Genomic DNA, 14959 nt, shown 5'->3' with positions numbered 1-14959 from the left:
TGCAGAAAACAAAAAAATAGGTCAGGCAACTGAACATCAAAACCCACCAACACAATCGAATCGATTAAAGAAAACCCAAAAATTCCCACTCGAAATCGAAATCGCCTATCTCCGCCCGTTTTCTTGTTCGGAAGCAAATAAAAGTGCAGTGTTCTAGTCTCCCCGCATATATATAGAGCAATGAAGCGGGGGAATTAGTTTCCTACGACAAATATAATTACAGCTCGGATTTAATTAGGATATACGTATTTAGTATCAAGATAAAAAGATAAAGGTTAATTTTATTTATTTATATATCGGAACAAATAATATTTTATATCTCGAAAAAAAAAACAAAGAAGTAAAATAATCGATATTTAAAATCCGATATCTTTTATTTATAAAAACAAAGCCTATGTTTTTAAAATCGAAAAATCTTTAATGATTTATAAGGTGATTTATATCAAGTTTTACTTTTAAATTTTGACATATGGTGATGATATAATTTATCTCCAAATTATCATTAAGAAGATCTTATCTTTGTATTTCAAATTGTTTCACATTAACTTTTTGCTAGAAAATTTTGATAGAATTAAATAAAACTCAAATACAAGATTAGATAAGAAAAACAAAAAACTTACTCTAAAATTACTAAAAAAATAAATAATCTAAATAAGAATAAAATATTTACTATTGTCATATTAATTTTTTCCTAAAAAATAGCCGATTTATCTTTAATACCATACTTTAAATAAATAATAATTAATGTATAACATAACTATACTTTCAAAAATATAGATAAGGATTGGATGTTCAAAATTTGAAAATATGGTGAGAATAAGAACATGAGTGTTACTTCTGTTCTTAGATAATATAGAGATTATAATTTGCTTTAATCATTCTAAATCAATTGACAAAAATATTCTTTTAATTAAATAAAAATCATGATAGAAATCTACGTTAAACTAAATAGATTTTTTTTGTCAATTGACATGTAATAATTGTTCTAAATAATTTATGTACTAATTGATTCAAGCCCAAAAAATTATTAGAAAAAATTGGCTCTACAAGTATTTGTCACTAGTTCAACCCTAAGAATTATTATTATGGTCTGATTCATCTATGCACTGCTATCTAGAATATAGAGGTGATTTCAACATGTTCAAGAGTTGATTTTTGTCGTATAAGATTATTCATGGTACACACGTAGCATTTTGTTCTAAATATCACTTATTTTTTTGTGTTCCTGTTGATGATTGTATCTAATATTATTCCATCACATCTCATGCACATGTAAACGCCACAACATAACGAACTCTTATATCAACTAACAAATACTTCGTATTTGCTCTTATTTTATGAAAATGGCAAAACCGATTTTTTATAAGAGTGCATTTTATGTCATTATAAACTCATTTAAGTGTTCAATTTTCTATATAAGAAGAAATATCAAAGACATGTTTTCAGAAGTCCTCAATAAGCTCATCCATTTAAAAATTTAGCGGTGGTAATATTTTTATTAAATATTGTATATTTGTCCCGGAATCATGAAATACAAAACCTAAAGTGCCTCTTAAAACAAAATATAAACCGTACCGTTATCATAGCACAATTTTAGTACAAGGAAATGAATCCCTCTCTCTGTATTCTTAGGTAAATGAAAATGTTCTTTGTTTATGGAAAATCAATTTAAAATAGGAAAGGTTCAAAGTATATTCTAAGGGTGTGTTTGGTTGAGTGGATTAAACAATGATAGATTAATAGTCAAACACTTATCCAATATTTGGTTAAAATTTAAGATGTTTTAATAATCATTTTGATCCGATTTAAGATCCAATTTTTTAGATAACTATTTGATTATTAATCTAACAAATCAAGTGAGATACACTATCAAAACTTAATAAATTACATTTTTCTCCTCTTATTTCTTAGAGTGTTAAGTTATTTATTGAATAAAGAGTGAGTCTTATGTGAGACCGTCTCACGGATCTTAATCTGTGAGACGGGTCAACCCTACTCATATTCACAATAAAAGTAATACTCTTAGCATAAAAAATAATACTTTTTCATGGATGACCCAAATAGAGATCCGTCTCAAAAAATACGACCCATGAGACCGTCTCACACAAGTTTTTGCCTTGAATAAAAAATTTATTTTAGAATGTTGTACGTTAGATGTCGATCCTGATATTTAATATATATCATTATTATTTAATTTGATTTAAACTTTAAAAAATATAAAGATATATTTTTATTTTGAAAAAAATAATTTATTTGTATATATTTTAATAAATAATAAAAACTAAATTTTAATGTTGGTTATGCTTATCAATAATATTTTTATTTTTATTATATTTAATTTTATGATATTTACACATATTAATTCAAAGATTATTAATATCGTCATTATTAACATTATTATTATTATTATCTAATATTATGTATTGCTTTGAGCACAACAAATAAGTAAACTTAACAAGGGTATAATATTAAATTTTATTAATACGCAAAAACTTATGTGAGACGGTCTCACGGGTCGTATTTGTGAGACGGATCTCTTATTTGGGTTACCCATGAAAAAGTATTACTTTTTATGCTAAGAGTATTACTTTTTATTGTGAATATGGGTAGAGTTGACCCGTCTCACGGATTATGATCCGTGGGACGGTCTCACATGAGACTCACTCAATATTTAAAAGCTAATCACATATTCAAAATGTTGAACCAAACAATCTTAATAGTATCACATAATGTTTGATTATCTATAGCATAATTAATCATTTATTTATCTCATCACTTGTACCAAACACACCCTAATAGAATAAGAAAACATGAAATGAAATAAATATTTTAAAGATTCGTCTTGTCTTATTAACCAGTTGAAATCGACTACTGTGTTAGATCTATTGTCCCTACTAATGCACTAGCACATTATAATCGGTTGGGAGAATTCAGAATCGATTGGGCAATATCTTTGTTAGATGACTTCGAAGAAGTTTTTTGTTTGAAAACCTCTTTCTCCAAATCCACTAAGATTGGACGTTGATGCAGGATTTGATGTATCCTGGAACCAGTTCGACGTTGGTGTAGTAGTTGGTGATCCACAGGGTGTTTTAGACTGTTCAAACAGTAATTCAACCGACGGTCAAGATGATATTTAAGTTCTAGAAGTTCAACCACTTATTGATTCGGCGGATTTCCTATGACAACAGAATCTTTAGGCCCCAAAATTCACAAGCACCTAAACTGACTAGAAAGATCATGATAGAAATCTACTCCAAATCTCCAGAAACTATACCAAAAGCAATCATGCCAATGTTCTAGCTATACACATATTGGAACAAAATAATACCAGAAAACAGCAAAAATCAACGAAGATTGTTTGCGCAACCGCTTGGCACAGTTCATCCTCGTAGAATAGGGCTCTATTAGAAGCCAAGGATTTGCAGACAGGTTTCGGCAAAAAGGATGGCACCAACATTTTGAAGAAAATGGGGATTCTTGGAAGAGAACAGCTGCAATTTGCGCATCTCAGTGCATTTTAGACGAGAAGGGGGACGAGGGCCATGCTTAGGTGCCTTGGGTGAGTGAGGACTGCCAATCCACACTCCTTTTCCACCTCCCTTGCTGCAAATGGTTCCAATATGTTTCAACATTTTTTGTTTGCAGTAGACTTCTTAAGTACAAACAACATATTGGAACCATTTGGTTTGAGTGGTTGTAGATTCAATTTCTTGATTTTGGTTTGATCGTACGCTTCTAATGCAGGTGGGTTATCACGATTCAAGGGGTTTGGTGGTTTCACCCACCCCATAATTATAATGTGTTTTTTCCTTAACATTGATTTGTTCTCCCGTGGTTTTTATTGTTTTAGGGTTTAGGTTTTTGCTATGTCCCGCAAATTGGGGGTTTTCAGCATATTTGGGGATTTAGAACATTTAAAGAAATTATAATTTTAGGCTATGTTTGGACCTTGGGTGACAGAGAATGTGAAGAAACCATCATTCATACTGAGAACCCCAAGGATGCAGTTTTCATTTTCTTTGTGATTGTGTGGCGTAGGATTTTGGATGTGAATTTTGTGCTGTATAGGTTTTTGGAGTTGATTAAAGGTGATTTTTCAATCACCTTATGATTATTTTTTTCAGAAACGTCTCACGCAGCGACTACCGAATTTTAGAGGGATGTTGATCTTTAGTAGTACTTTCTCTCGAATTATTCTTTATGCTAATGAAGGAGCTGTCCCTGCTATGCAGTTGGTACCATATTGGGAGCAATGACTGGAGCGCTTATTGGCCAAGAGACAGAAAGTGGATTGTTAGAGGGGCTTCGGTTGGTGCCATATCCGGTGCTGTTTACTCCATCGAAGTCTTTGAATCATCACTTCTTTTGTGGCAGTCCGATGAATCTGGGATACAGTGTCTCCTGTATTGGTAAGTCTTATCTATTGAATGGATTAATAATCTTGAGTCAATACTATTCAATTGCAGACGTGATAATTCTGGCATTCAATCTTTCGAGATTTATAGCATGTTTAGTAATCTGATTGAGTTTGGAGCTAATAATCTGACTGTACAGATTGATGTGATAGTGAGCCTTCTAAGTGGCAGACTTGTCCGCGAGCGTATTGGTCCAGCTATGCTAAGTGCCGTGCAAAGTCAGGTATTATGCTGCTCGATTGCTTTTCTTTGAAATAGGGATGACAGTATTTTTACTTTTTTGACTTACGAAATTTTCTTCGTTAATCAGATGGGAGCTGTAGAAACAACATTTGAAGACGTTCCCGACATTTTTGACACTGGCGGGGCAAATGGTTTGTTAGTAGACACAGTTGAAAAGTTCCCAAGATAAGGGTTGCAAGAGACGACATTGTTGATACTTCCGGAGAGGGAGTCTCTTGTTGTTTGCCTTCAGGTACTGTTCTAATTTCTTTCCCTTTTTATCTGTCTCTTGTTAGATAAACTACATCAGTGCACCTTGACTTTTGGCCTATATAGTGACATTTATGAAATTTGCGTAATTTCTATGACAAAGCAATTACGCATACGACACATCCTACATCTACACTCGTTGTGGGTATTCATTTATATCCACCTAATTTCAGAAGAGGCCATTGTAATTATTCAAGTGTTGGCCAAAGTTTGAGCTCTTTGTATATAGACTTCTTTTATCGACAAGTTGAACTGATTTAGAAGAATCTGTCCCATGCTTTTAAATATACGCAGGACTTTCAGCTAGGGGAGACCGTGCGAAGTTTACCTCATTGTCACCACTTGTTTCATCTACCTTGCATCGACTCTTGGCTGGTGAGACACGGTTCTTGCCCGTTGTGTAGAAGAGTATTTTGATGCTCTTTTTGTACGGCGAGAAACACCAGCTTGATGATATCCTCTTACTCGTATACGGCCTCTCTATTTGTTCAATAAATCCGTAGTTTTAGATTGGCTAGGTGCAGCTCTATGTATGTAGTTTCTGAGCAACATCTTTCGTGTTCGGTCTCTGCACTTGATCACGATTTGTAAAGAAAATTTTGAGGTGTGGTTTGTATTCCCTCACAGATCCTACGTACACACAATGTTTGTTTGCTATTAGTATTTTCTTATCATCACTAGTTGTGTTGTTACATGGCATTGTATCGTATCCATCTTGTATGACGTGGATAATTTGACTATTCCTATAAATCATCGTAAATTATGCAAATTAGTACAGGCGCATAATATATTTTCATTCTTATTCATTTATAAATATTGTTCCATAGTTTATTTATCAATAAAGTTCAATTTTTCTTGCTTGATTTTCACTTCATTCACAACCATGCTTTGCACTTTCTAACCATTTTAATTTTAACGCTCATCTGGTGTAACTCTTTATTCTTGTTTTTTTTTAAAAAAAAAATCTATTAAGTGTAAGTATTTTAATTTATAACATCGGATTTCAGATTATCTTTTATGACAATCGAAATCACCTGTTTACCATGTAATGAAAAAAATCTCTCACTCCAATCATACGAAAATTTTGAGAATTCTAAAATTGGCTACAAGTCCGTGAGAAAGCTAGTTTTTTTAAAGAACTTTCCTAAGCTAAAGAGATAAAATGAAAGTACTTTTTTATTATATATCAATGAGAATGGAGAGTCCTCCTCCCAATCCATACATACATGATCGATAGAATACTACGTAAGTAGGACAGTCAACTTTATACTGTTTACTTTTTGGATTTGAAAAAGAATGCATTATCATTCATTTTGCAATAATTTCTTTAAAAAAAGTATATTCATCTTATTAGCGGTTCTTTTTCTATTTTTTTTTCAAGGAATCGAAAATAAAAATTAGGAGAAAATTATCTCAACTACATTTTCTGAACCAAAACAAATTAAGGCTCGGCTGAGCAAATATTTTTAGTATTTTACAAATAAAAAATAAAAGCATGTGTTTGGATAAATTTTTTGTGAAATATTTTTAAAAAGGTGTTCTACAAAGAACAATTGAGAGTTTTTTTTTTATATTTTTAGAAATAAAGGTACGATAAAAATCGAAACATACTACTTTTTAATTATAAAAACGATTTTAAAATATATGTCCAAATGCATATTTGTTCTTAAAACAACTTCAAATCTTTATGGTATCGAGACGTTGAAATTATTTTTACTTTTCACAAAATATTGCATAGTTACGCAATTACTTCTGTATGAAGGTCCAAAATACATGTCATTGATAAGACCAAAACTAATTCAATCTTTTCAAAAAAAAAATAATAATAATAATTCAATGTTTACAAAAAAAATTTCGGTATTGTTAGCAATTTATTTGAAGTTATACTAAAGTAAAATTTTAAATATTTAGTCGATCAAAACTCAAATGTAACAAGTTAATAGATCGAAAAGTTTATTTTTTCCCTACAAAAAAAATGACCGATTTCAAACTTTAAAATCTTTCTTGATTCAAATTTCAGTTCCATACCTGAAATATGAACTAAGAACCACCGTGAAATCCAAAACAAACGTGTTTAGCAAGGGCAATATAGGTATTTCGCGAGAGATACACGACAAAAGACCCAAACAATTCATCCATGCACGATGATAGAAGAACATGCTACCCACTCAACTCATTCCCCTCTCTACTCTTGAATAGTCCCAACATTTAACAATTCTTAAATCTCAAAGCCGACAGCCAAAATGGGTTTCATTACAGGAAACGGAAAAAACCTCTATCTCGAATCGTCGTGAAAAAACTTTCCAACGATCATCATCCGATCACGAAAGCTATTCTAGTATTGTGATTGTGCACAACAACAACAAAAGGAAGATTCAGCAATGAATAAGCAACATCTTGTATGAAGAGACTATGGGTACAGATTTCTTGTCAAGAGAAGATATGGTTGTCTTACTTATTCGCGCGCAAACATATATATATAGAGAGAATTTTGTTAGAAAAGACGAAAATGATCTTGTAAGTTGGCTTGAATTGAAATTTGATTATTTTATGAGTCAAAATTTGTTCTTAATGTAATAACTTGTCTTCCTTTGTATCTCATAACATAGTATTGAATATTATCCATACGTTTGAAAACATGGCAGCACTCAGGCGAAAAAATGATTCCAAATACGGACAATGACAAATTATTTTAGTAATTCCTACTTTTAATAAACAGATAATCAAAATCTATTTTGGTCAGACTTATTGGACAAACATGCCCTAAACCATATATTACTTATGATAACATAATGCATGTTTGCATATATTTATACAGGCTAGAAAGGCATTCAGAAAAGTCTGGTGAAGTTGCAAGCCCTCGTTCGAGGGGTTATCGTCCGAAGACAAGCACGCTTAGCCTTGCAATGCATGCACGCACGCACGCACTTGCCCAGTGCACCTCACTGTTCACGCTCGAAAGCTTCTGTTAAACGACTAGTCGAATATAGCCTAAATGGGAGCAATTCATGGTATTTTTCGATTTCAAGAAAATTCAATGTTAAGTGTTGTACAATTATTCCAAGGAAATGGGAATCATGCTGGCTGCGGATCAACTTTTGAAAACTAGATAGATATCGAGCACGTAATTAAACAAGAATAAATGTTATAAAATATTTTGAAATATATTTGTACAGATGGATTTATTTATATATTTCGAGCATGTTTTAGTTTGATATTGAGCTTGAATAATGTTGGAGCTTGTTTTAGTTTGATATTTCGGAGTATATATCACCAATAAATCATTTACTCTTGCTAATATACTATCCTCCAAAAATTAGATTTACTAGTGTTGATCCATTATATATAATTTCAAAAATATCATACTCGGCTCAAAACCAAAACGTACGTAGTAAACTAATTTTGAGTATGATTCAAACTATTTTCACCGTAACAATTTATATTATAACAAAAAATATATTATTTAATGCTCGTGGCCACACATTAATCGCTATGTGGGTAGATGAAATATTTTCTTTAGTCTTACTTTATAGATTTTCAAATATTTTATTGAAAATATCTATAATTTTCGCAGTGATAAAGATGCAATTAGTAAAATAATCACATAAAAACCAAACAGAAATATTCATATCCAATATTTCAATATAATATAAGATGTTTCTGGGGAAAAAAATAAAAAAAAAGAGAGGCAATAGACTCTGGACAATCACGAATCCAACTAAATTACCAACGACTATAAGAAATAAGTGGAAGTAAACCAATATCTTCCGACGGTGGCTAAAATATAGCTAGAAATTGTGTTAGTCTTTTTATCATGTATATGCAGATTAGAAATATTGAGAGATTGAGGACTTGATCCTGTAGAATACAGGATAGTTGGCATTATCCATTTTCTCCAGTAACCCTTCCTACTCACCTATTCTACCTGCAAGAGTAAGAAAAAAAATCGCCTAGATGAGTTAGAGACCACCACAAACTCTGAAAAGCAGCCTAAAATATAGAGTTGTTGTGTGTTCAAAGTCCCCACCTATGATAATAGTATCGCTAGAAACTACGTGTTTGTCTTTTCATCATGTATATGCAGACTAGAAATATTGAGAGAATGAGGACTTGATCCTGTAGGAAACATGATGGTTGGAATTATCCTTTTCTCCAGTTACCCTGTCCTCCTCACCTTTCCTCCCTGCAAGAGTAAGAAAAAAAATCGCCTAGATAAGTTAGAAAGCCCGATGCTCTATCTAAAGTGCATGTTGTGGGATGAAATGTCTACAAAATACCCAAAGGATATATAGATATATAGAACAAGACGGATGAGAAAGCTGAAAAGGGGATATTAACAGATTTTGCTCATAAGTTAATCTAATTTTTGGAGGATAGTATATAATGTGATAAATACTAGTAAATCTAATTTTTGGAGGATAGTATATTAGCAAGAGTAGATGATTTATTTGGGTGATATATTCTCCGAAATATCAAACTAAAACATGCTCCCACATTATTCTATACTCAAAAATATCAAACTAAAACATGCTCGAAATATATAAATAAATCCATCTGTATAAATATATTTCAAAATATTTATAACATTTATTCTTGTTTAATTATGTGCTCGATATCTATCTAGTTTTCAAAAGTTGATCCGCAGCCAGCAGGATTCCCATTTCCTTGGCATAATTGTACAACACTTAACAGTGAATTATCTAGAAATCGAAAAATACCATGGATTGCCCCAATTAGGCTATCTTCGATTAGTTTCAATTTGAGTAAAAAAATAAAAAAACATATAATACATAAATTACATTTGAATTAATACAAACACTTAAATAAATTCAAAATTGAATTAAATGAATTGATATAATCAATGCAAACAATAATTAAAGTGATCATTTATTACAGTACACACACATATAATTAATTTTGATATCCTGCACACCTACCGTACACACTTTTGTGAGCACCGACGAGGTGTCACCTCATCTATTGGATGTGATGAAATATAGAAAAATTACACATCGAATGGATGAGTGACACCTCATCGGTGCTCACAGAGGTGTGCACGTAGGTGTGCAGGATATCAAAATTATATATATATAATATATATATAACATTGTAATCATTTGTGTTTAAAATTTATTTATACAGTTTGTAATAAAAATTAAATATATCATAGTAACACAAATCATATCACAAATTAAATTGATTGATATAATCAATGTAAAAATTTTTAATTTAGTTTATATTTTCAATAAAGTTTAGTTTCAATTTGAATAAAAAATATATAATATATAAATTATATTTGAATTAATATAAAATGAATTAAATTCAAATTTGAACTAAATGAATTGATATAATCAATACAACAATAATTGAAATTATCATTTATTGTAGTACATATATTTCAATATTAATGATATATCTTTCTTTTTTAGAAAAACATTTTGACGGAAAATTAATATTTTTTGGCAAAATATTAGAGTACTTGGTAAAGGACATCGTAAAATGCACAATTGTATTTTAAAAAAACCACTAAAGAACCAGTGTTCCTCGTTCAATGATTTTACTTCTTAACCTATATTGCTCATTAAAGAAATTGAGGACTTGATCATGTAGAATACAAGAAGGTTGGCATTATCCATTTTCTCCAATTACCCTTCCTCCTCACCTTTTCTCCCTGCAAGAGTAAGAAAAAAATCGCCTAGATGAGTTAGAAACCACCAATACTCTATCTAAAGTGCATGTCGTGGGATGAAATGTCTACAAATACCCAAAGGATAACAAGTCTATAGATATATAGAACAAGTCGCATGAGAAAGCTGAAAAGTGGATATTAACAGATTTTGCTCATAAGTTAATCGCATATTCACTTGTTTTTTTCAGTAAAATTTTGGACTACACTACTAGTAAAAGATTTACTATAAGAAAAGTGGTATTGCTGAAGATCAAATATGCGATACATTTCACCTGTATTTCCACCACATTCGAAGCTCGCAAAGCATCCAATATAAGTTGGACATTGTCTGTCAGCTCCCTAATCTGAAAATTGAGAATGTATAATATTAGTATTCATAGTTAAGTCTCATCGTAATAGGTGGCAAATCATTTAAAAAGTTTGATATGATCAGCCATAAAATATCCAGCTGCCTCTGTGACTATGATAAGAGGTTAAATGGCAGCACTAACAGTCGATTTGGTGTTTCAAATCATGGCAGGCAAGATTTTCAGCCAGAGATGATTTTGATCCGAGCAGGCATCTCCAAATTCCACTCCAAAGACAACTTACATGAATAACTAACCCGTCCAACGTACTTCATTCTCAAAATAGTATCATTGTTACCTAATGAAACCAACTAAAAAGAGTGTACCATGATTCTAATGTGCATTCTTGGTCATACAAATTTACCATTTCCATATCAATATAAATCTTCTGATAACTCAAGGTCTTACAGTTAGATATCAATTGTCATTTTATTTCATCCAAGAATAATCTAACAAAACCGAAACATTTCAAAATTCTAACCTATATTGCTCACTAAATTCCAATTAAGAATCAAGCTTTTGATATTTCAACTTTCTGATCTAGAGCCTCAAAATTTCTCTTCTATGTACCAACAATCAAAAAAGAATCGCAAGTTTTAGTTTAGATAAAATGGATAAGAAATAAGCATAAGCAGGAAATTTTTCATTAATTTGACCGACTTACTTTCTTAAGCTTTGCTATTAAGTTTATGGGAACCCATCCATCCACATCCATTTTCTGGCGCAAAATATGTGTCCTTCACCAAATTATCATCACTGCAAGATACATGTGAGAATCCAAGCGTTGATACCATGCGCAAATAGACAGCAATGAGCGGATGAATCATTTAGTATGCATAACAAAAATAACATACCAAAAATAATAATCTATCTGTTTCACAATTTTGGAAGGCAAGTGAGGATCAGGTATGGGAGACGACATTGGTGCATATGGAAACATAGGCATGTGCCCGGGTGAACCTGGGTGGGGTCCAAGAGCAAAATACGTAAAAGATGAAGCATCTGCAAATTGAAACAAAATATAATTAGCACGCAAGATAATCTACAGAAGCAAGTATCTCAAAGCAGCAAACCCTCACCATTGTAGAACACTGGGGGACCATAGGGCCGCGCACCCACAGGGGGAGGTGGAGGAATAAAAGGAGCACTTGAAACTGGACCACGTATGAAGGGCCGAGAGGCGACACTCTGCTGGGGGTGCAAGGTTTACTCTGCTGCCAAAAGATTGATGGTTATAGCTCCAATCATCAATCCAACGTTCCTGGTATCGTGTTGCTACCATGGCCATGATTAGAAGAACCATTCCCTTGAAGTTGCGGTCCACTGTTGTTCCTTCTAAAAGGACCACGCGGATGGTGTGGCTCATGCCCACTGTGAGATCCTCCTCTCTGTCCAACATCCCAACGTGTGTTGTCCCTAGGAGATACCCCCGAAGAGATGCTGGACTTCACTGGCTTAAAAGGAGACGCTTCAACCACAGAACTGTGTGAATTTGGTGCTTGAGAAAAGCTGCCGTTGGCTGTTATGTTTCTGTGACTTGTCCTGTCACCACCTAGCTCCGGAGAACACTGGCGGATAGGAGATTCATGGTTCGAAGCTGAATTTGTTGCTACTTCCTGTGAAGACCAAGAGTCAACTGACGTCCCCTATTATTCACAAAAAGAAAATTTCGTAAGGAAAGCAGTCTAACTTGTACGAAAACTTGATCATCGAGTTCATAATAGCACTAGAAGCATATATAATAAAACCCAAGCAACTAAGAACATCAGATAAATTGAACAGGTAGATTAAAAGGGCCAAAATATAGAGAACAACAATGACAGAAATAATAAACCTGTGACAGAATGATTGGTTCGTGAGAGCGTTCTTCAGAGAATCAGTCGAACTCGAAGAAGCCTTCGTGGAAGCACGAGCTGATTTGGAGAAATCAGGCCAAGATGCTGTCCCCATCAAAGCACCAACCTGCGGAGCAACACCATTAGCAGGATTGTTCCAAACACACTTCTTGGTTACACCAACATTCTCACTTCCCTCAGCCTGACCCATCCTCGGCCAAGAAACTAGCAGGTGGTGCGATTAATTTGTTTAGGAAAATTCAGAAGGCAAAACGTGCTTCTGATCAGAGATACTCGAACATGAACAAGGCGACGCGAGCCGTGAATGGCGATCAATAACAGAATTACAGATGAACAGAGGCGGAGGAGTCAGAAGCAGTAGCCATTGCAGAAAACAAAAAAATAGGTCAGGCAACTGAACATCAAACCCACCAACACAATCGAATCGATTAAAGAAAACCCAAAAATTCCCACTCGAAATCGAAATCGCCTATCTCCGCCCGTTTTCTTGTTCGGAAGCAAATAAAAGTGCAGTGTTCTAGTCTCCCCGTATATATAGCAATGAAGCGGGGAATTAGTTTCCTACGACAAATATAATTACAGCTCGGATTTAATTAGGATATACGTATTTAGTATCAAGATAAAAAGATAAAGGTTAATTTTATTTATTTTATATCGGAACAAATAATATTTTATATCTCGAAAAAAAAAAAACAAGAAGTAAAATAATCGATATTTAAAATCCGATATCTTTTATTTATAAAACAAAGCCTATGTTTTTAAAAATCGAAAAATCTTTAATGATTTATAAGGTGATTTATATCAAGTTTTACTTTTAAAATTTTGACATATGGTGATGATATAATTTATCTCCAAATTATCATTAAGAAGATCTTATCTTTGTATTTCAAATTGTTTCACATTAACTTTTTGCTAGAAAATTTTGATAGAATTAAATAAAACTCAAATACAAGATTAGATAAGAAAACAAAAAACTTACTCTAAAATTACTAAAAAATAAATAATCTAAATAAGAATAAAATTTACTATTGTCATATTAATTTTTCCTAAAAAAATAGCCGATTTATCTTTAATACCATACTTTAAATAAATAATAATTAATGTATAACATAACTATACTTTCAAAAATATAGATAAGGATTGGATGTTCAAAATTTGAAAATATGGTGAGAATAAGAACATGAGTGTTACTTCTGTTCTTAGATAATATAGAGATTATAATTTGCTTTAATCATTCTAAATCAATTGACAAAAATATTCTTTTAATTAAATAAAAATCATGATAGAAATCTACGTTAAACTAAATAGATTTTTTTTGTCAATTGACATGTAATAATTGTTCTAAATAATTTATGTACTAATTGATTCAAGCCCAAAAAATTATTAGAAAAATTGGCTCTACAAGTATTTGTCACTAGTTCAACCCTAAGAATTATTATTATGGTCTGATTCATCTATGCACTGCTATCTAGAATATAGAGGTGATTTCAACATGTTCAAGAGTTGATTTTTGTCGTATAAGATTATTCATGGTACACACGTAGCATTTTGTTCTAAATATCACTTATTTTTTTGTGTTCCTGTTGATGATTGTATCTAATATTATTCTATCACATCTCATGCACATGTAAACGCCACAACATAACGAACTCTTATATCAACTAACAAATACTTCGTATTTGCTCTTATTTTATGAAAATGGCAAAACCGATTTTTTATAAGAGTGCATTTTATGTCATTATAAACTCATTTAAGTGTTCAATTTTCTATATAAGAAGAAATATCAAAGACATGTTTTCAGAAGTCCTCAATAAGCTCATCCATTTAAAAATTTAGCGGTGGTAATATTTTTATTAAATATTGTATATTTGTCCCGGAATCATGAAATACAAAACCTAAAGTGCCTCTTAAAACAAAATATAAACCGTACCGTTATCATAGCACAATTTTAGTACAAGGAAATGAATCCCTCTCTCTGTATTCTTAGGTAAATGAAAATGTTCTTTGTTTATGGAAAATCAATTTAAAATAGGAAAGGTTCAAAGTATATTCTAAGGGTGTGTTTGGTTGAGTGGATTAAACAATGATAGATTAATAGTCAAACACTTATCCAATATTTGGTTAAAATTTTAAGATGTTTTAATAATCATTTTGATC

At 32.0% G+C, this 14959-nt stretch overlaps 1 protein-coding gene and 1 pseudogene across 1 annotated transcript; one reads left to right on the top strand and one right to left on the bottom strand.

Annotated features, from left to right (window-relative positions):
* The first annotated feature begins 3741 nt into the window (after window positions 1–3741).
* LOC142534475 (NEP1-interacting protein-like 1) lies at window positions 3742–5476 on the top strand (annotated as a pseudogene).
* A 3519-nt stretch (window positions 5477–8995) lies between these two features.
* LOC142534474 (la-related protein 1C-like) lies at window positions 8996–12992 on the bottom strand. The gene is made up of 8 exons (XM_075641345.1): window positions 12711–12992; window positions 12226–12592; window positions 12020–12100; window positions 11801–11948; window positions 11611–11683; window positions 10872–10943; window positions 10560–10581; window positions 8996–9093 (listed from the first exon to the last, which is right to left on the bottom strand). The coding sequence occupies exons 1-8, from the start codon at window positions 12990–12992 to the stop codon at window positions 8996–8998; spliced, it is 1143 nt and encodes a 380-aa protein (XP_075497460.1).
* Between the last annotated feature and the right edge of the window lie 1967 nt (window positions 12993–14959).

Source organism: Primulina tabacum, unplaced genomic scaffold (assembly GCF_025594145.1).
Source record: "Primulina tabacum isolate GXHZ01 unplaced genomic scaffold, ASM2559414v2 Contig540, whole genome shotgun sequence".
Taxonomy (NCBI): domain Eukaryota; kingdom Viridiplantae; phylum Streptophyta; class Magnoliopsida; order Lamiales; family Gesneriaceae; genus Primulina; species Primulina tabacum.
This window is presented reverse-complemented; position numbering and strand designations above follow the sequence as displayed.

Bases quoted from the DNA above. Each gene is read 5' to 3' on its own strand.
- LOC142534474 (XM_075641345.1), bottom strand. From the start codon at position 12,992: ATGGGTCAGGCTGAGGGAAGTGAGAATGTTGGTGTAACCAAGAAGTGT. The intron at 12,593-12,710 runs GTTCTTAGTTGC...TGTGAATAATAG, and splicing joins ACCTGTTCAATTTATCTGAT to GGGACGTCAGTTGACTCTTG. The intron at 11,949-12,019 runs GTTTGCTGCTTT...TTCAATTTGCAG, and splicing joins AGTGTTCTACAATGGTGAGG to ATGCTTCATCTTTTACGTAT.